Genomic DNA, 20,755 nt, shown 5'->3' with positions numbered 1-20,755 from the left:
TGGTTAAGGCATTTGCTCAAGGTCACCCGGCAAGTAGGGTGAGCAAGAAATAAAGTTGTGATGCTTTCAGCCACTGAGGTTGTAGCGCGGTTGTTACTATAGCATCACCTGGACAATTCGGAGATATTATGCATGTACTCTGATATATAATATATGTTATATGTAACATAGATTGCACTTATATAACTGAATTCGCATGTAAGTATACTGATGTCATTACATAGTTATACATTTATGTGCATGTAAGTGCATTTACATACATACACGTGAATATAAAAACCTTCCTTCACTCTGAAGAAACAGTGCTTTGCACCTGGAATAAAGGATCCTCTCCTGGCAGCCTGGCAGTGTGGGAGGGCCAGGCACGCAGCTGGGGGTCCCCAGAGGAGCTCGGCAGGCCTGGCGCTGCTGGAAAGACTCGTGACATTTGAGCAGTATTTCTTTCTTTATTTAAAAATATATTTTTATTAATTTCAGTGAGGAAGGGAGAAGGAAAGAGAGATAGAAACATCAATGATGAGAGAGAAACATTGATCGCCTGCCTCCTGCACGCCCCACACTGGGGATCGAGCCCGCATCTTGGGCATGTGCCCTGACCCGGAATAGAACTGTGACCTCCTGGTTCATAGGTTGACATTCAACCACTGAGCCACACTGGCTGGCCTGTGCAGTATTTAAAATGACAGTCTTTGTTGTATCAGTCAGGAGAGGGTAGATTAGCTGAGGTAACAAACCACCCCCACAAGGCACCCCTTCCTCACGTGTAAAAAACACTTCTGTGCTAGTTACCAGGCACAACCTGGACACGGTCCAAGTGCTGCTGGGAAAGCAGGAATGTGGGTGCTGGTTCCCTCTGGCTGAGGTAGGGGACAGGCATGGTCCCCGCGTAGAGGAGGGGCAAGTCGGGGAGGGGCAGAGCCGGACTTTCCTGGTAGCATCCAGCTTAAGCGCACCTGGGTGCTGGCTCCACAATGAACCCTGTTAGTCTATGGCCAGAGAACATCCCACTAGGGTCAGAGAAGCTGTTGCTGCACAGACGGGCCCTGCGGTTGGCCTGGGAGCTTCCCAGGACCAGCAGGTAGCAGCTCACCCACGCATGTGTGTGCCCGCCTCTCGCTCACACACACACACACTCCCCAGGCCACTGGGAGGTGATGGTGTCGGGCTCAGAGTCAGATGCAGGGCTGAATTCGAGCCTCCCAGGATGGGAAGATGCAGCGTCCGGGAACATGACAGTGTGGCCAGGACAGGAGCGGTGAGTGTGTGTGCATGGCCATAAACGCGTGTGCAGGGTTTTGTAGGAGGGCGTTCCCTCCACTGGCTGCTTCCGACTCGTCTTGGAAGCCGCACTGCATCACCCAAGTGCTCTTACACGTGAGCTATCAATGAAAGGACTGGAACCCCTCAGTTGTGGGGGCCAAGCACAGTGCACAGCCTGATAACTGTACGCAGCAGCCCTGTCAAGAGCCCCCGGCGGGCCCAGCTCTGGAAGGGGAACCGCTCTATTTCAATGTACCTCCACTCCGTGTCCGAGGGAGGAGCCCACTCAAAAGAGGACGGGAAGGGAGTGGAGGTCACAGGATCAGAACAGCTCCCGGCTGGCACCCCTCTGTCCTGTAAGAAGGGATAAGGAGACTGCCCACTGGGTAAGGAAATCCTCTCATCTCCAGCTCAAGGCTGTAATCCTGGGCCTCCCTCCTCCAAGGCCTGTTCTATTTTCACTCCTCTCCCCCGGGGGCAGCCGGCAAGGACTTCGTGGGGGCTTGTAACCGGTTCTCTGGCATCTCCTGGATTGGGTGTGGGCTTGCTCAGCCCCATTACCTTCGCTCTCTTGCTCACCTCTTCCCGACATTTCCCTGAACCGGCTCATCAGCTCCTTCCTTGCTCAGATCTTCAGCACTCAGCCTGTGAGCCAGGAGGGCCCAGTTCTGAAAAGCCAAGCCGCCCTGCACAGGGCGAGTGGGGCACAGGGCTGGTCCGTCTCAGGCGTCCGCCTCCGCAGGCCTGGACGATGGGCAACGTGATGGAGGGTAAGTCGGTGGAAGAGCTGAGCAGCACCGAGTGCCACCAGTGGTACAAGAAGTTCATGACCGAGTGCCCCTCGGGCCAGCTCACCCTCTACGAGTTCCGCCAATTCTTCGGCCTCAAGAACCTGAGCCCGGCGACCAGCCAGTATGTGGAGCAGATGTTTGAGACCTTTGACTTCAACAAAGTGAGCAGGCGCTTGGGGGCGGGGTGATGGGGGGAGCCCCAATCAGCGTTGGGGGCAGGGGGCACATGTGAGAACAGCAGGGTCTGCTGAGGAGGGCTTCACTGATACAGGGCTTTGTTTACCTAGGAGGTTGAATGCCCACGTTAGGGACATTGGTCTCACACCCACTGAGCACCTACTGAGAGGCAGGCACTGGGTGCGGAAGGACGCGGGCCACCCCTGCCCTGGGTTCCCAGGGGAAGGCAGCGAGGTCCCAGGTTAGGGTCCTCGCAGACTGAGCTGAATGGCTCCCTTTGCCTCCCACATGCACATTCGGATTTACTCCAGAACAAGTGTGAATGCTTCCCAGACAGTCACTGAGCACCTACTAAGTGCTAGATGCCGCATGCGGTGATTTTGCGCAGAAGCTCACAAGGTTGCAGAAGGAGGGGCGGGGAGTGGAGAGCAGGGTGAGGTGGTTCCAACCCCCGGCTGGTCTGGGGTGGGCAGGCCCAGGTTACTGGGGTCACCTGTGATGATCTGTGGACACTAGGGTTGCTGGCCACTGGGGAATCCAGGCCACTCCAACTCCAAAATGCCCAGTGACCTCAGTTCACCTTTCTCAAGTGGGTCAACTTGGACGTCTCCTCAAGGAACCACCTGGACGCATTGGGTGAAGCCTTCCGGATAAGCTAGAGGGCACACTGACAAAGGAGTGAGGCACCATGAGTTTGGGCCCCTAGTTTTCATCAGTTGGGTGACCTTGAATCCATTCTCTGCCCCTCAGCCTCAGCTTAGTCACCTGTATCTGCCACGGACGGACGTCGGAGCGTTAGTTAGGATGTTTGTTAGTTTTTAATAGCAAATCTTGCACTTATTTGGAGCAATTCAGTCAGGATGTGGTGGTGGGAGAACCCAGAGCTGGTCTTCCCACCCTGGCTGGTCCCCACCCGGCTGGCGCTCGCTCGAAAGGTGAGATGTGAGGATGCCCTGCCGTGTGTCCACCGCACGCTGGGGAGAGGCTGCCCGGAGCTCTCCCAGCTCCTCTCACCACCCAGAGAGACAAACACCATTGTAGGCGGGGCTTCTAGGGAAAGCTGGGCTCAGAGCTATTTAAAACTCGCTAATATTTGGGGTCAAGGGGCCAAAGCAGATTATGAGCTTTGAGTCCCAGCCTCAAGGGCAGCATCATGAGGGCTTTCCTGAAGGGGGCGCAGGGAGCAGAGTTCGGGAGCCTGGGGCATGGAGACCTGAGGGGTGGCATCAGGACGCTGGGCCTCCCAACTCTCCCAGAAGCAGCCGTGATTCCTGAGCAGGCGGGGAAGAGCCTCAGTACCCACACGCAGTGCCCCCCAAATAGCTCAGCTCCCCACGTACTAAGGAAATCCGCTGGGGTAAGACATGTCTCCACAGGACCCTCTCAAATCCCACCTACGACACCAGGCAGGGCAACCCGCCAACCCGAGTCATGCATATGCCCTCTCTTTAATTCCTGTCACATGCAACCACCACCTGGTCTGTCCCCAAACCGGACTCCTCGATTATGCCACACACACCCCCCCCCCCCGACTTTAGGGCTTTGGTGCTGCTTGGCTCACACCTTCCCCTGTGACCAGTCTCTGCTCAGATGTCTCCTGCCCTGACCTCCTGCTTCAAACCCTATTTTACTGGGAGCAGCCCCACCCCTGCATTTCCCAGTCCTGCCCCAGAGCACGTCTTGTCTTCTAACGCATGATATTGAGCAGCATTTAGCCACTCCGCTTATGTCCGTCTCCCGGCTGGAATGTGAGCCCCGTGAGGGCAGGGAGTGTTTAAAACCAGTGCCTGGGGCGCAGTGGGTGCTTAGTAGGGATTTGTTATCTGAGTGAAGGGATGTATGCGAACTCACGAGTTCATGGCTAGTTTTATATTTCACACTAACATTCATTTCAAAACATAGCTATTTCCGTGAAGAGCATCTTGTAACATCCCAAGTGCATCATGAGCCCCAATGGTCTGAGTCCCATTGTCCCAAGTACAGAGCAGGCTAGCAGGTTGGCTAGGACACTGATACAGAGGGGAGTTAGAGCTGGGTGTGCAAGCATGGCTCGTGGGCCTACATTTACAGATGAACACACCACACCCACACGGTTACCTTTTGTCAAAACGGAAATATTTGCCGTCGGGCCCTTTACAGAAAGTGTCTGCCGGCCCCTGAGTCAGGGGAGGGTGCTGTGCTGGGAGAGCAGGGCTGGGGGTATAGCAGATGAGTGGGAGTGTGGCCCGGGGGACAGACATAGGCTTTGCTTGTTTCAAAGTTTTTGGAGGGCTTGGCTGGGCCCGGCAGTCACCCCGGTGCGTCCACACCTGTGTGAACTTTCCATCCCCGCACCTGAGCGCGGGGTGGGACTGAGGAGGCCCAGGTTCCAGGCAAGCGCTTGTCACCCGCTGGCTGCGCAGCCTAACCTCTCAGCCTCAGCTTTCTCAGCTGAAAATGGGGACAAAACTCCCAGCTCCGGGGAGCGGTTGTGAGGCTGAATGAGCGAAACGAGTGAAACGCTCAGCGCAGGAAGCGCTAAGAAGCAGCGGGCTTGTTGGCTGTCATTCTGATTCAGCCACCGCAGCGTCTGGGGGCGCACACCGCCACCGCCACCTCAGAGCGGGGACCCTGCGCCTCCAGGCGGCCGCGTGCTGTGCTCGTCGGAGGTCGCCCCTCTCCCACCGCGCGGGTAGGGCATCTGAAAGCAAAGCCCGTATCTTTCCATTGATCCTCCATCCATCCTCTGTAGCCATTAAACAACAGCAAATTGCACAAGTCATACAGCACGTTGTAAAGAGGCCAACAACACAGAGAGGTAAAAGCGAAAAGCGAAGGCAGCCTCACCCCGAGTCCCCGCAGAGAAAGCCTCGTCAGCTGTTTCTGAGCCTCCGGCTCGCTCCACAGCGGTCCTGGGAGGCGGGTGGGGAGCACCCCAGGGCTAAGGCGTGTGCGAATGCCCTGGGACACGGGCAGCACGCGGATGTTCACGGCGATCACAGCCCTCGCTGCGGGCTCACCGTGGCTGAGGCCTCGCCTGCGGCCAAAGGCCAGCACACAGCCCGGTCTCAGAGGCCGCCTGGCCCAGCTCCTGCCACATCCTAGTAACTGCTCTAGCTTCTGCTTGCGCACGCCAGTGGCAGGGAGCTCATCACCCAGCGAGGCAGCTCTGCCTGTGAAAGAGTTCCTCATGCTGCTCAGCGACTGCCTGGTCCCCAGTCCTGGCTGTGCGCGGAGGAGTGGGGGCTGGACCCCGGGTCCTGGCTGTGCGCGGAGGAGTGGGGGCTGGACCCCTAGTCCATGTGCTCTGACCCAGTGCTCCCGCCCATACCGGGCGCAGCCTCACGTGGTTTGGGGGGAGGGGGACAGAGAACTTGGTAGGACTGGCAGGACCCGCAGATGGTCAGCAGGTGAACACTCGGGGGACCCTAAAGAAATGTCCTGCAGGAATGTCTGTGCCACCCCCTCCCCCCATGGCCAACCTCTCCAAGAGCCGATGAGGGCCTCGGCTCCCTCAGGAAGCCACCCAAGCCCCCCCCCCCCAACCCCCTGCCCTGGGCCCAGCAGAGTGGGTGCTGCTGTCCTGTGACCCCACAACGCCCTGTCGGATGTGTTGCTGCCGGACACACCTCCTGACAGCACGGCGGTCTCTTTATAGCAGCGGTGATAATGACAGCTAGCATTCCCTGAGCGCTCACTCCGTGCCAGGCGTGTGAGTGTCTGTACATGTACTCCTGTAACCCCACGACGATCCCACACCCTCAGGATTCTCACAGAAGGAAAAAGCGAGGTTTGAACCTTTGCCTCCACATCTACCTCCTGCCCTCACCGAGCTGGGAAAAGCTCACCCAGCCCCCACCCGCCCCTGGGAATTCATGTCTCTTCTCCCACCCACAAGCCGCCGGAAGGGCTGGAGTCTGAGAAGCACAGGGAAGCAGCAGGGACAGCTGCAACCCAGTGCCACTCGCAGCCCAGCCGGGGGAGCTTGTCAGAGTGGACCAAGGCCTCTGGGGCAGGCCGGCGGGCTCTGGGCGGCCAGGACAGCTGGGGTGGGCACCACGGGGGAGGGTCTCGGGAGGGGTGGGCGAGGGCTCAAGGCGGCCTCCCCCGCCCAGGACGGCTACATCGACTTCATGGAGTACGTGGCGGCGCTCAGCCTGGTCCTCAAGGGGAAGGTGGAACAGAAGCTGCGCTGGTACTTCAAGCTCTACGACGTGGATGGCAACGGATGCATCGACCGCGACGAGCTGCTCACCATCATCCGGGTAACTCCAGGTGCAGAGGGCCGGCCTGGGGCGTAGAGGGGGTTTGGGTCTTCAGTGGGCAGAGCCGGCATCCTTGCCGGGGACAGGATGGACGGGAGGGTCCCGGTGGCAGCTCTGACCCTCACGTTCCTTCCCCTCTCTGAGCCTCAGTTTCCTCCTCTGTCCCAAGAGACTGACTAGCTCTTGAGTCCCAGCTCTGCCTCCGCTCCCCACTGCAGCCCCCCCACCAGCGAGGCTGAGTCCGGAGGGGCCCTCTCACTTCTTCCTCCCCCCAGGCCATCCGAGCCATTAACCCCTGCAGCGACTCGACTATGAGTGCCGAGGAGTTCACCGACACGGTGTTCTCCAGGATCGATGTCAACGGGGACGGTGAGGAGGCCGGGGCAGGGGTCCCCCGGGGAGGGGTCCCCAGGACGTAGGGTCCCAGCCACAGACCCGGGTGTGAGGGATTCCTGGACCAGACCTTGCTCTCTGGCTCCTTTGCCTGCCCCCCTCACAGCTGCGTCCCCAGCAGTGGCCTTGTGCCCCTCGAAAGACTCCATCTCTGGGCCCTGGTGCAATGCGGCCAAGGAGACGACCCCTCCTCCCCGTGACTCCCTTTCTGGCCACCAGGGGAGCTGTCCCTGGAGGAGTTCATGGAGGGCGTCCAGAAGGACCGGATGCTCCTGGACACGCTGACGCGGAGCCTGGACCTCACCAGCATCGTGCGCCGGCTCCAGAACGGGGAGCAGGACCAGGAGGGGGCCGGGGGCGGGGCGGCTGAGGCGGCCGGCTGAGCCGCCCCCCAGATGCTTCTGCCTTGGGCGGGGTGTGTGGCGGTGCTGGTGTCGCCATTGTCGCTTTTACCCTAGATAGTCTACCGAACTCAGGGCTCAGCTCCCGCGCTGGGCTGCACGGTGGCAGGGCAGGGCCAGGGTGGGGGTCCAGAGGTGGGGACGGTGAAGCACAGTTGCTGAGCCTCTGTGTGACTCAGCTGGTGGTGACTCTTCCTGCTGGGGGCACTCGGCAGCCCTCTGCCTGTCTGGCACCCCCCCCTCCCCCCGCCAGCTTCCCCCCTGAGCTTCTGGTGCTGCAAGGAGCCCCAGGACCATCGAGCCCTCGCCTGTGCTTGGCATGGATTTGCCCCTCCCACTCAACAAGCATTTATTGAACACCTACTATGTACTAAGGCTAGATGTTAGATGTGCAGGGAAGAGGAGCCTCCTCATCTTCAAGGAACTCACAGGCTAAGTTCGTTATAATAAAACCAGTGGCCCGCTGCATGAAATTCATTCACATTAAAAGGGAATTAATTACAGGAAATATTTTAATATTGCTATTTGCCCTTTCTCTATAATGGAAGTGTCAGAGATGAAAGACAATTAGTAAAATGTATATGGAAATCTCCCTCCTGTCAGAGTCTGGGGCGCGCCGCGGAGCCCAGAGTCAAGGCCCTGCCCACCCACATGTGCTTCAAAATCACAGGAGACCCAGACCTGGCCGGCCCCACTCCCGTCAAGCCCTGCCAGGCGGGGGCACAGCCTCAGGTACCCCGCCCTGGCCAGGCACCACGCAGCCTCAGATCCCTGCTGATTGGTTGTTATACATCATGATGTGACGACCATTTGCATATTAGCCTTTTATTATTATGACTAGAGGCCCGGTGCATGAAATTTGTGCACTGGGGGGTGTTGTCCCTCAGCCCAGCCTGCACCCTCTCCAATCTGGGACCCCTTGGGAGATGTCCAACTGCTGGTTTAGGCCCGATCTGATCTGGGACTGCTGGCTCCCAACCAGTCCCCTGCCTGCCAGCCTGATCACCCCCTAACCACTCCCCTGCCAGCCTGATTGACGCCTAACTGTTCCCCTGCTGGCCCGATTGCCCCCAACTTCCCTCCCCTGCCAGCCTGATCTCGTCCCCAACTGCCCTCCCCTGCCGGCCTGATCTCACCCCTAACTGCCCTCCCCTGCCGGCCTGGCTGCTCCCAATTGCCCTCCCCTGCTGGCCTGATCGCCCCTAATGGACTCTGCCTTGGTCCCCACCAAGATGGCTTTGGCCAGAAGGAGGTCGGACATCCAGAAGATGGCCAGTCGACCTGGTCTAATTAGCATATTACCCTTTTGTTAGTATAGATATGCTAAGGGAAGCTATGAATGGACTCCTGCAGGGGCATAGGAAACGGAGTGAATTGGACTCAGAGACAGCCTCACAGAGGTGGTCCTTGAATTTGAACGTGAAAGAGGAGTTGGGGTTGCATGTGGAGAAGGTGATGTGTGGCAGAGGTTGGAGGGTGCATGCTGTGTGATGTGTTTGTGTCCCGTGTGGGGGCTGTGTGATATGGGGAGGAGTTTTTTTAGGTGTAAATTGGGGGTGTCTCTTAGGATTTACATTTTACCAAATTTGAAACAATAAGGGGTCATCATATCCATTTTTAGGGAGCACCTCCAAGGAGCCCCAGTTGTGGGGCGTAGGGGGACACCTCCTTCAAGAGGTTACAGTGCTACCAAGGAGATGAGGATGGAGTGTTTGGATGCGAGTGCAGATCCGAATCATGACCAAATGACAGCCACACGTGCACACGTTCACACCCCGTGGGAAGGGATGCTTGAGTCGGATCTTGGCCAAAGCAGTGAAGGAGGGTGAGGTGGTATTATAGAAAGTCCTTGATTATCCAGAGGAAATCCGTATTTATTCAGAAGTGACTGTGCAAGCCTCCTTCTCCCTTGCTGGCTACTTGGTGCCATGCGGTGCCTGCGGCCTGGGCCCCACAGCTCTGTGACTCACTGAGGCGCCGGGCCATCCCTGGCCTCCCGTCAGCCTCTCCAGCTGCAGGACACCTGGCATCAGTTGGGAAGTAGGGCAACCTGTTCCGGGTGGGCCTCCTGCCCATTCTGTGCGCACCCCAACTTTAGGAAAACCTGTCCGAGGACCTGGGAGAGACAGGCTGAGGCAGTTGTGCCCATTTTCAAGATGCTCTCTCTTCTGGACTTTGAGTCTTCACTTCGCTGGGTGTGTGTGTGTGGGGGTGGTGGTGGTGCATGCATGGAGTTAATAAAAATGTGGCGGGAGGGAGAAAAGGGGGAGCGGGGAGTGAAGCCCCTGGTTGCAGAGCCCCCCTGGGCGGGGTGAGAGGGTGCATTTTGCTCACACCCATCCTGTCCATCCCTTGGAAGCCAGCCAGGGCCTGAGCTCGGACGTGGAGGGATGGTGAAGGTCAATGCAGGGCAGCCTGGAAACACAGGGAGCTGGCTCTTCCGTTCTCTGGTGGCTGCCTGTTGGGAAACCCTGAAGGTCAGAGCTGGGAGGGTATCTGGACAGAATAAGCACGTTTCCCATCGTCATCCACACACCACCTTCATGATTTGGGGCCTATCTGTGTCCCACCTGGATTATTAATTTTTTTTAAATCAGCCATTTTCACCTAAAATTTATTTCTATAGGAGCCTTTATATGAATAGCAGACCTACGAAACCACAGGTTCAGCAGGTTGGCTTTATTTTTCGTGCATCAGCATAAAGACATGCCTCTTCACGGTAAAGCAAGCGTGTCTCCAGGTCCCGCTCTAGGTGGGTAACGCTGGGTAACACGACCAGCCTCGAGTTCTCAGAGGTGCCTCTGGCTCCAGCGGGGGGAGGGGTCTGAGTCGCTCAGCTCCCTTCAACTAGAGCGCCTCCCTTTTAATCTAGTTTCTACATCGGGGTTGTGCACAGAATTTGTATAACAAAAATAATTCAAAATCTAAAGAATCATCATCTGAAAACTGCTGGTCTAGTCCAGCCCCGCTCACGGGGCAGACCAGGTAACCGAGGTCGGAGGAGAGTGGCCGTCGGGGTCACATAGCAGGTGGAGGCAAAGCCTGACCTGGAACCCAGGTCGTCAGGCCCCCAGTTCTCCCCAGAGACAGGGAAGGAGACATGCTGGGCTTGTGGCTGGGAATCGTGGGAATCCTGGGAGGGCCATGCTGGGGAGGGCAGTGGAGAGGCAAGCGTGGGGACCAGGGGTAGGGAGGGGAGCAGAGGGGCGGGGTGCAGCGGGGGCTGGGGGAGCAGCGGGGGCTGGGGGAGCAGCGTGGCTGACCATCTGAGGGCGGGAGAGCCCAGCCTGCCTCGCCAGTTTCCCCGCCGGCAGCCAGGTGGGGGCAACTGGGGAGGAGGTGAGCGCCCTCTGTGAACACGTCTCAGGATCTGGGGGGACGTAATTACCCGCCCCCCCCCCCCATCACACACAGCAGATGCGTCTTTTCTTCAGACTCAACACTTTCAGGCCCTACCTCCTAGGCATTCTCATTGTTAGTGTGGCCTGTGGGACCCCACCCCTCCATGTGCCCTGCTTCCAGCTAAGAACCTGTAGGAGTTGTGGCAGCCTCATCATTGCCCAGCCCAGGAGCAGCTGAAGGGGGTAGGCTGAGTGGGCATGAGGGGGCTGAGCCAGGCCCCCCCTTCCCCCCCCTACCCTCCCCTACTGCCCCGACACCTGCTGGGCCTGGAGTCTGGGCGGGGCCTGTGGACTCAGAACATGGCACTTCTCCGCCTCTGCTGGGAGATCCAGCCGCCGGGGTTCACGTCCATCTGCAGCATCTTCATCACCCACTGGTCCCGGCGGGCACCTTCGATGAACTCATTCAGAGACAGCTGACCTGAGAGAGGGGCGGGAGAGATGGGCCTGCGGAAGACTGGAGAGACGGGGCAGGGGGAGGGGGGAGGGAGGAGGGGCAGGGGAGAGGTCTTCTCCCCAGGGGCCTGCAGCTCTCACACAGGAGCCTAAGCCCAGCGCCTGGGATTCTCCAGCTTCTCCTGGCGCCTTCCAGGCTTTCTAAAGGGGCTTCTCGCGAATGAACTGCAGTGTTCCTTTTGCCCGTGGAGCCCTGGGCATGCTCTGGAGGGCTCTTCTGGGCGTGCTCCCAACAACTGCCTCCCTGCACAGCCTTGGGCTTTATTACCCACTTAGTCCTCTCAGCCATTATCACCGGCTTCCAGACCAGGCTGAGAGATCATGTACCATCGTCTGCCCGTCTGCCCGTCTCCAACGCTCCCACCCTCTCTCTGGCCCAGCCTCCACCAGCCACTCGGTAGGAGTTTAATGGCTCTAATGGCTCTTACAAACGTCACGGGCTAGAGACTCCCTTTGCTGTTTCCTGGCGTTCTCTGCACACCCAGCTCGCAGATGAGGACACCAGTTGAGAGGTGGAGGGGTCTCCCCAGGTCACACGGCCAGGAAGTGGGGGCGCTACGGGTGGGCCACCCCCTCTGCCCCTCCTACCGTCTCCGTTCGTATCCACCAGGAGGAAGATCCGGTCCACGACCTCCTCGGGCGTGAGCAGCTGGCCTTGCTGCCCGGCTTCCCGCTCCCCCCTGCAGGCTTTCTTCAGCTTGTAAATCGCCTGTGGAGGAAGCCAGAGGCATAAGGGGGTGGGCGGCCGGACAAACTCCGCCCCTCCCCCACCCCACGTGCCCACACCCTTTCTTTCCCCAGCGCTGCCCCCCAGCTGTGCGTCCATCCGAGGCCGACAGGACCCAGGGCCAAACCAACACTGATGTGCCTCCGGGTCCCACTGGCCTACTTGCAACTGGGGATCCTGACCGCACATGCAGCCCCACCCCGATGCCTCCTGTGGTTCCATGGTGAGCCCCAAAGATGAAACCAAAACCTCTAATGAGCCCTGGCGGGTGTGACAGGGCAGGCGCGTGCCCAGGTTGTGGGTTAGATACCCAGTCTGGGCACGTGTGGGAAGCAGCACATCCATGTTTCACTTTCACATCAACGTTTCTCTCTCTTGCCTCTCTCTGTTCCTCTCTCTCTAAAATCAATAAAAGCATGAGGATTAAAAAAAAACCAAAACACCAAAAAACTCCAAAAGCACAAAACACAAGTCTTAAAAAAACAAAACAAAAGCCCTCTAATGAGGGATGTGGATGGCACTGTGATGATCTCGACACTACTTTACAGAGGAAAATGGAGATTCAGAGAGGAAAAGAGAATCCTATATGATAAAAGGGTAATATGCAAACCGACCGAAGAGCGGAATGACCGGTCACTATGATGCACACTGACCACCAGGGGGCAGACACTGACCTCTACAATGTCGAGCAGCTCCGGGCGGTCGATGCAGCCGTTGCGGTCCTTGTCATAGATCTTGAAGGTCCACTTCAGCTTGTGCTCCAGGGTGCCCCTCAGCACCAGGTTCAGGGCTGCCACGTACTCCAGGAAGTCGATGGTGTTGTCCTGCTTTGGGAGTGGGAGCTGTGAGCCTTCCTGGTCCACTCCCACCTCCAGGGCACAGGTGGGCACCTACTCTGGGCCCTCCACTGCCACAAGCTCAGGGCTTTGCCTCGTCCTTGCAATACGTTTGGCCTCTGCACCTTTGCTCATGCTGTTCTCCACTGGCATCCTTTCCTCTCCATGATCACCCCGTCCTACCTGTTCTTCAAGGCTCAGCTCAAAGGTCCCCTCCTCTAGGAAGCCTTCCTTCTCAGACCACTTCAGCCAGCGACCCCTCCCTCCTCTCACATTCACAGCACCTGCCTCCTGTTCTGTGCAGTTTGGGACTTACTCTGGCACTGGCACCAATTGCTTCATAAGTAAGCCTCGTTCCCTAGCTAATGTGTGCCCTGGAAAAAAGAGAGGGGTTACATTGCTTTTGTTTCTCTTCCATGCCTAGCACATTGCCATTTCTGCAGAGTCAGGATCTCAAAAATATTTACAAACTAGAGGCCCAGCGCATGAAAATTCATGCACTGGAAGGCGGGGGGGGGGGGGGTCCCTCAGCCTGGCCTGCCCCCTGTCACAATCCAGGAGCCCTCAGGGGTGGGAGGCTAATGGGCGATCAGGGGAAGGCGACGCCCCCATCACGCCTCTGCTGCTGCCACTGCCGGCAGCACAAGCCTCAGCTGGCCCTGGTTACCTGAGCCTCGGGCAGCCCTGGGTGGCTGAGGGGCTGAGGGGACTGGGCGCCGCCATCTTTGAGGGCAGGACAGTCAATTAGCATATTCCCTCCTTATTGGCTGTGGGTGCCACCATCTTTGAGGGCGGGACAGTCAATTAGCATATTCCCTCCTAATTGGCTGTGGGTGCTGCCATCTTTGCGACAGTGCGAGGGTCAATTAGCATATTCCTCATATTATTAGATAGGATGCCCTAGCTCAGTGGTTCTCAACCTGTGGGTCGCAACCCCTTTGAGGGGGGTCAAATGACCCTTTCACAGGGGTTGCCTAAGACCATCGGAAAACACATATATAATTACATATTGTTTTTTTTTTTTTCTTAATATATTCCATTGATTCTCTACAGAGAGGAAGGGAGAGAGACAGAGAGCCAGAAACATCGATGAGAGAGAAACATCGATCAGCTGCCTCCTGCACATCTCCCACTGGGGATATGCCTGCAACCCAGGTACATGCCCTTGACCGGAATCGAACCTGGGACCCTTCAGTCCGCAGGCCGACGCTCCATCCACTGAGCCAAACCAGCCTCGGCATCACTATGCTTTAATCATATTCAATTTGTAACAATGAAAATACATCCTGCATATCAGATATTTACATTACGATTCATAACAGTAGCAAAATTACAGTTATGAAGTAGCAACAAAAATAATTTTATGGTTGGGGGTGACCACAACATGAGGAACCGTATTAAAGGGTCCTGGCATTAGGAAGGTTGAGAACCACTGCCCTACCTGGTTTGGGTCAGTGGATAGAGAGTCGGCCTGCAGATTAAAGGGTTCCAGGTTCCATTCTGGCTAAGGGCACAAGCCCGGGTTGTGGGCTCAGTTCTCAGTAGGGGGCATGCAGGAGGCAGCCAATCGATGATTCTCTCTCATCATTGATGTTTCTCTCTCTCCCTTCCTCTCTGAAATCAATAAAAATATATTTAAAAAATATATTTATGAATCAATGAACAAATGATCAACTTAATGTGAATTTGAGACCAAGGTAGTTTTGAAAGATTAGAAAGCTGTGCTCACATTGAAAATTTCTTTTGCACTTTCATTCACTCGGTGCCCGAGGGAAAGGGGACAGGCCGTGCAGCCCTGCTCACCTAGGCCCACGTGGACTTGACACTGAAGGATAGGCCTGCACCCCACCCCCACCCAGGAAGGGGGGAGACAGAGCTCAGGTGCTAAGGGGCCAGCGGAAGGAGGAGGGCACAGGTCACTTCCGAGGTGACTCTGAGCAGGAAACTGAACTTTCCCCCAGCAGAAATGTGGCGGCAACAATTATTCCAACAGCAGTGAGCAACAGGCTGGGAACCTGCTGTGACTCCGGAGGAGTGTGAGGGGAGGGGCTGCTGGTGGTGGCTGCAGCGGGTCAGTGGGTCTCAGGCTGAGCTCCACTGGGCGTATTTCAGGGCGGGGACCTCACTCTCCAAATCAAACACCTGAGTCATCAGCTCCCCAGGAGTGTCTCATTCCCATGACTGTGTAATCAGAAATGGTGCTGCTGGCCCAGAGCACCTCTGTCTCATTGGATCAGGCCACCCAGAGTCCCAGCCCCAGATGGGGGTGCCTGGGTGAGCAACAGGAGAACACGCCAGGAAATGGGGAAAACAGCATAAAAGCCTCTGGATCAACCAAGAAGAAAACAAAAGGAGCCCATCTCAGCACCTGAAGTGTTTATGCTGTATCTTTTCTATAGTTCTTCTGGCCCTCCCTCCCCCCACTGTGTACTACATAATTGAGATCAGACTGTAGGTATAGTTTCAGTTCCTGGATTTTTATTTTAAAACTAGAGGCCTGATGCATGAATTTCATGCAAGAGTAGGCCTTCCTTCCCCCTGCTACTGGCACCAGCTTTCCTCTGGCACCCGGGACCCGGCTTCCCTCGCAACCCCGGTTTCATCCGGAAGGTCATATGGAAGGAGGTCCAGTCTAAGGAGCATATTACCCTTTTGTTATTATAGATGTCCCATTCTTCAGAATTATTTAAAACCATACCTTTCATTTTCTGAGGTGCCCTGGACACCCCCTCTTTCTGAACGTGGGTGCAATGCTTTACACCACACAATGAGCATCTGCGTGCACTCGTATTTCTCTAACATCTCCGGTGGCTTCTTTGGGGCAGATCCTTAGCAGTCGCTGTTTGTCCCCACCCCCCACTCATCTTTAGTGTACTGTTTTTGCAGGTGTATCATTTTTTGTTTGGGGGGTTTTTAATTTCCAAAAATTTTTTTAAAAATATGTATTTTTTAAAATTGATTTCAGAGAGAGAAAGGGAGAGGGAGATAGAAACATTAATGATGAGAGAGAATCACTGAAGCATGTGTCCTGACCAGGAATTGAGCTGTGACTTCCTGGTTCGTGGGTTGCCGCTCAACAAGTTGAGCCACACCAGCCGGGCTGTAGGTGTATAGTTTTATGAAATTTTTATCACATTCGTAGATATGAGTAACTCTCGACACAAACTGACTTGTTACCTGTTAATAGTCATGTTCTTCTCCCAATCGTGACATCTGGCAAACACTGATCTGTTCCCCATCACTATAGCAGTGTCACTTTGGGAACAGTATAGAGTTAGAATCATATAGTATGCAATCCTTCAAGATTGGCTTTTTAAAAAATACATTTTTTTAAAAATTGATTTCAGAGAGGAAGGGAGAAGGAGAGAGAGAGAGAAACATCAATGATGAGAGAGAATCATTGATTGGCTGCTTCCTACACGCCCCACACTGGGCATCAAGCCCACAACCCAGGCATGTGCCCTGACCGGAATCAAACCGTGACCTCCTGGCTCATAGGGGGATGCTCAACTACTGACCCGCACCAGCTGGGCTGAAGGCAACTTTTTTTTTCTTATAATTCCAGTTATTTTTATTTTATTTATTATTTTTTTAATCCCCACCCGAGGATATTTTTCCATTGATTTTTAGAGAGTGGAAGAGAGCGGGAAGGACAGAGAGAAACATCGATGTGAGAGAAACACATTGATTGGTTGCCTCCTGCACGAGCCCCAACCAGGGCCCAGGCAGGGAGGAGAATGCAACCAAGGTATATGCCCTTGCCTGGAATTGAACCTGGGACTCTTTGGCCTGCAGGCTGATGCTCTATCCACTGACCCAACCCGGCTAGGGTTGAAGGCAACTTTTTATTGCTGAGTAGTATCCATTGCATGTGGGCCCTAAAGAAATGTCTGTCCCTCCCTTGACTACCTAGAAGAACTGGAATTTGGGGCCTTGTCCATAATTGATTACCAGTGATAACCTCTTCTGAGCTATCTATACTGCCGGATGAATTGCGATTTCCTGAACATCTGTCTTCTTACCCTGCAATGACCCTGTGAGCCCCCAAGGCACCTTAGCTCATCCCCAGCTCAGGATGTCTTGTTCCCGCATCCCCTTTGTCTCCGAACCTCCCGTGCCCATGCATGCGGGGTCTCTGGCTCCCCTGTATGTGGGGTTCCCGGAGGAGGAATTAAATTTGCTTATTTTCTCTTGCTAATCTGTCTCCTGTCTATTTGACGATTAGACCGGCCAGAAGAACCTTGAGGGCAGATGTCCTTCCTCCCCCAACCTCTTGCCCACAAGAGGCATGTTCTAGAGGAGCCCCTTCCAGACAAATGGTCTCCCCGATGAGGCTACCGGAACCCCTGGGCCCTTTCTGGGAAGCTTCCTGCTGGGACTAATCTCACCCCTGTGCCCCGCCCTCCCCTCGTCAGCCTTAATCACCCCAGAAGCCCAGGATGATGGAAACACCTGTCTACTCAAGCGGCAGGGGCAGAAGTGACAGGTGTGTGACCGCTCTGGGATTATCTGCCCCATTTCTCCCTGAAGTGGCTGCACCTGTGCACCAGCCCTGACCCCAGTGCATGTTATGTAAGGGTCCCAAGTGACATTTGAGCTTCAACCCTTTTCTTCATTCCAGTGCGTCATCCCTGCTGGTCTCCACCACACCCATTTCTGTCACCCCAGGGTTTGACGTGTGACCTAGATCTATGAGCTCTTTTGATTTTATTTGCCCCAGAAATCTCAGACCAATTTCCCAGAAATGAGACTCCCTGATATAAAGATTGTGCCAAGCTGGGAAGTGGAGCTGGGTGTGGGCTTGGAGACTAAGGGGGAAGAGGAGAGAAAGAAGGCTCAGTCCCTGAGAGAGGCACCTAGCGCACCTCCTAGGAAAGCTCTTCCTTGCAGCGGAATGTCCATCGAGAAGGGACGGTGGAGTTAGAAAACCAACAGCGGATGCCCAACCCAGTCGGTGAAAATTGGATGAGCAACAGGGTATTTGCTTTGTCTTAAGCACCCTCTATATTTACAGTGATGGCGAGCCTATGACACGCGAACTCATTTTTTTGGTTGATTTTTGTTAAATGGCATTTAAATATATAAAGTAAATATCAAAAATATGTCTTTGTTTTACTATGGTTGCAAATATCAAAAAATTTCTATATGTGACATGGCACCAGAGTTAAGTTAGGGTTTTTCAAAATGCTGACACGCCGAGCTCAAAAGGTTCGCCATCACTGTTCTATAAGATGCTTACTGATTACAAAGGGAAAATAGTAACTTGGAGAAACCCAGCAGGCACCACATAACCAAATGGAGAAGTCAGCAACCCCAGGAAAGGGACAGACCAACGTCACCTGCCCCCTGATGTCGGGCACTGAGGACAAAGGCCACTTCTGCAGCACTTCTGCTGGAAGTGCACAACCTGAATCTAAAATGTCAGGGTCAAAAAAATAAATAAATAAAATAAAATAAAATAAAATGTCAGGGTCCAACAAGACAGAGAAAAGCTGAAATTAAAGGCTCCAAATTAAAGGGTAAGGAGACAGGACAAGTAAATGCAATGAGTGATCACCCCCCACCACCAAAGGGAAAAAAGCATAGAAGGGCATTATCGGCACAAATTGACCAAATTTGAATATGGATTGTTAATTAGATAATAGAATTATATTAGTGCAAAATTTCCTGATTTTAATAATTGTATTAGCTTATTTAAAAGAATGACCTCATTTTTAGAAGAAACACAGAAATACTTAGGGATAAAGGGCATAATGTCTCCAACTTGCTCTTAAATTTGAAATCCTATCAAAATAGAAGTTATAAAGAAAGGAAAAAGAAATTGATGAATGTATATGCTAATTTGTAAGACCAGATGGGGTATAAGGGGCCCAGCTATATTATGCCCATGGCTAAATAATCTCTTTTGGCTCCTGAATTGTTATATTGAATTTTTAGATGAATAAGAGGAAGATCGACACATTTAGGATAATAAGTTTTGTGACATAGGACCTGCTTTTTAAAAAATAATTTTCTCTCTTTATAAAACACAAACTGCCTCCCAGGCAGGCACACTTGTCTGGGAGTCTGGACCCCTGAGCAGATGATCGTGGGCAGGTGAATTCACTTCCTTTTGCCCCCGTTTTCTCATCCTTTAATCTGAAGTAACAACCCGCTCACGCCCTCCCGGGCTTGCTGCTGACTCGGAAGCAGAGGAGGAGCTCTGGGTCTGTGCCAACGCGGCCCGGCCCATTTGGGCAGCTCTTTTGCTCCTTATCTTTAGAGTGACAGGGGCTCGGGTGGGGGTGGAAACCAGGCCCTCAGGCTGCGAAGCCCTGGCTGTAAACAGAGAGAGGACTGGACAGTGTGCCCGCTGCCCAGCCCACCTTCAGGAGTGGAGAGAGGGACAGTCAGATGAAAGTGCAGATGGAGAGGAGGGGAGAGAAGATGGGAAGGCACAGGATGATGGGAGAGGGAGGAGGAGAGTTTCGGAGAAAGAGTGAGACAGAGAAGGTGAGGGGAGTGGAGAGAGGAAGAGCAGGAGGACTGGGAACTGGGAGCCCCCTCGAGGCTGTTCCTTGAGGTCCAGGATGAGAAATGGGCCAAGTGGACGGGCCACCAGTCCCCCCTTCAGGATGCCTTACCCCGTTCTTGTCGAAGGCTCGAAACATGCCCTCTACATACTGGGTGGCCTCCTCATTGCCCGTGACCTTGAAGAAGCGCTTGAACTCGTGCATGAAGAGCGTGCCGCTGGGGCACTCCACCACGAACTTCTTGTACCACTCCTGGAGCTCCGCCACGTCCATCTCGCCCGCCGCCTCCGCCTCCTCCCAGCTGAACTGCTGCCCCATCCTGGCCCGGAACGGCAGGGAGCGAGGGTCTGTCTCCTTCCGGCTGCTGCTGGTTGAGTCTTAGGTTAGGGCCCTCTCCCTCCCTTTCCTTAGCTTAGCCAGCCTCTTCACCATCTCCCGGGCAACTGAACATGATGGGCGGTATAGGGCGCAGGTGACAAGGGGGACAGAACCAGGCCAGCTAAGCGTCCTAAGATCATTAGAAGATTCCCTCCAGCCTGCTAAGCTCCCCCAGCCGCACCCCTCCTCTTCCTATTGTCAACCACTCAGCTAAGCCACCCAGGAGATTCTGCGGAGGGAGAAGGGGAGGGAACTGAGGGGAGGGTAGAGCGAAGACCAGTTGGGAAGACAGGCTGAGACCCTCCATGGCCCACACGCTCCTTGTCCCTTTAGTTGGGCACCACACTGCCCCAGAGAGGCCCATCTGGGAGACATGGGCTCCTGGGCTCAGCCCCTCCATGCTGCCAGTGAGAAGCAGCAGCACCTACAACTTGAAGGGCTCTAGGTGAGCAGCTGTGCCCGAAGCTAACTCAGTCCCCGGCACCATACAGGTCACCCCCTTGAGTCTTGGAAGTTCCCCACTTTCCTGTTTAAAGTACAAATGCTTCCCTCCAACACCCTTCACCCAAGACCTGGAGGCTTTGCTACTTGCTCTCCGCGTGAGGAGGATCTGGGAGCGCGGCTCAAGATATCGCTGAAGTCTCTTACTTTTATACTAAAGGTGTATGCACATTTGTTTTTGAGTCAATTATATACTCATACTTGTTTTAATGCAATATAAAAAATGATACCTCCTTGCCCTAACCGGTTTGGCTCAGTGGATAGAGCGTTGGCCTGTGGACTGAAGGGTCCCGGGATTGATTCCGGTCAAGGGCATGTGCCTTGGTTGCGGGCACATCCCCAGTAGGAGATGTGTAGGAGGCGACTGATCGATGTTTCTCTCTCATCAATGTTTCTAGCTCTCTATCCCTCTCCCTTCCTCTCTGTAAAAAATCAATAAAAATATATTTAAAAAAATGATACCTCCAAGAAATCAGGAAACCCGCAGCACTGATTTTTCTAGAATTTAGGGGGAGTGATTCCAGTGACCGCCCGTCTTCGGGGCAGCACCGCCTGCCTCCCATTGGGTGCTCACCTCTGAAGTGTCGGTACAGAGGCCTGACCTCTCATGGCTCTCTGCCTCCATGCGTCCCTAACCTCTCCGCTGTTCTACCTTCCTCCCCATTCCCGAAGTAGGAG

The 20,755-nt window shown here is 54.8% G+C and overlaps 2 protein-coding genes across 7 annotated transcripts; one reads left to right on the top strand and one right to left on the bottom strand.

Moving 5' to 3' along the window:
- Nucleotides 1-1,836: 1,836 nt before the first annotated feature.
- GUCA1A (guanylate cyclase activator 1A) lies at nucleotides 1,837-7,375 on the top strand. The gene is made up of 4 exons (XM_059701685.1): nucleotides 1,837-2,212; nucleotides 6,323-6,472; nucleotides 6,748-6,841; nucleotides 7,085-7,375. Exons 1-4 carry the CDS (start codon nucleotides 2,012-2,014, stop codon nucleotides 7,246-7,248), a joined length of 609 nt encoding a protein of 202 aa, XP_059557668.1. The 5' UTR covers nucleotides 1,837-2,011; the 3' UTR covers nucleotides 7,249-7,375.
- Nucleotides 7,376-8,415: 1,040 nt separating this feature from the next.
- On the bottom strand, nucleotides 8,416-20,308 carry GUCA1B (guanylate cyclase activator 1B). Of its 6 annotated transcripts, none has more exons than XM_059701682.1 (5): nucleotides 19,310-20,293; nucleotides 12,525-12,677; nucleotides 11,712-11,832; nucleotides 10,926-11,088; nucleotides 8,416-9,724 (listed from the first exon to the last, which is right to left on the bottom strand). In XM_059701682.1, the coding sequence occupies exons 1-4, from the start codon at nucleotides 19,514-19,516 to the stop codon at nucleotides 10,961-10,963; spliced, it is 609 nt and encodes a 202-aa protein (XP_059557665.1). In that variant the 5' UTR covers nucleotides 19,517-20,293; the 3' UTR covers nucleotides 8,416-9,724; nucleotides 10,926-10,960. The 6 variants fall into 6 exon arrangements, with proteins under 6 accessions (XP_059557665.1, XP_059557663.1, XP_059557666.1 ...); XM_059701680.1 differs by lacking the exon at nucleotides 8,416-9,724 and adding an exon at nucleotides 9,931-10,374 and having other exon boundaries at nucleotides 10,924-11,088; XM_059701683.1 differs by lacking the exon at nucleotides 8,416-9,724 and adding an exon at nucleotides 9,931-10,374 and having other exon boundaries at nucleotides 10,924-11,088; nucleotides 12,525-12,674; nucleotides 19,310-20,284.
- Between the last annotated feature and the right edge of the window lie 447 nt (nucleotides 20,309-20,755).

The sequence above is a fragment of the Myotis daubentonii genome, chromosome 6, assembly GCF_963259705.1.
Source record: "Myotis daubentonii chromosome 6, mMyoDau2.1, whole genome shotgun sequence".
Classification (NCBI taxonomy): Eukaryota; Metazoa; Chordata; class Mammalia; order Chiroptera; family Vespertilionidae; genus Myotis; species Myotis daubentonii.
Note: the sequence above shows the minus strand (reverse complement) of the source record. Positions and strands in the feature narration are given on the sequence as shown.

What these genes read in the sequence shown, in the direction of transcription:
- GUCA1B (XM_059701678.1), bottom strand. Translation starts at nt 19,516, where the DNA reads ATGGGGCAGCAGTTCAGCTGGGAGGAGGCGGAGGCGGCGGGCGAGATG. An exon ending in GAGCCTTCGACAAGAACGGG is followed by an intron (nt 12,678 to 19,309) that starts GTAAGGCATCCT and finishes CCACTCCCAAAG; the next exon opens with CAGGACAACACCATCGACTT. An exon ending in AGCTGCTCGACATTGTAGAG is followed by an intron (nt 11,833 to 12,524) that starts GTCAGTGTCTGC and finishes CTTCCTCCACAG; the next exon opens with GCGATTTACAAGCTGAAGAA.
- GUCA1A (XM_059701685.1), top strand. Translation starts at nt 2,012, where the DNA reads ATGGGCAACGTGATGGAGGGTAAGTCGGTGGAAGAGCTGAGCAGCACC. An exon ending in AGACCTTTGACTTCAACAAA is followed by an intron (nt 2,213 to 6,322) that starts GTGAGCAGGCGC and finishes TCCCCCGCCCAG; the next exon opens with GACGGCTACATCGACTTCAT. An exon ending in GATCGATGTCAACGGGGACG is followed by an intron (nt 6,842 to 7,084) that starts GTGAGGAGGCCG and finishes TCTGGCCACCAG; the next exon opens with GGGAGCTGTCCCTGGAGGAG.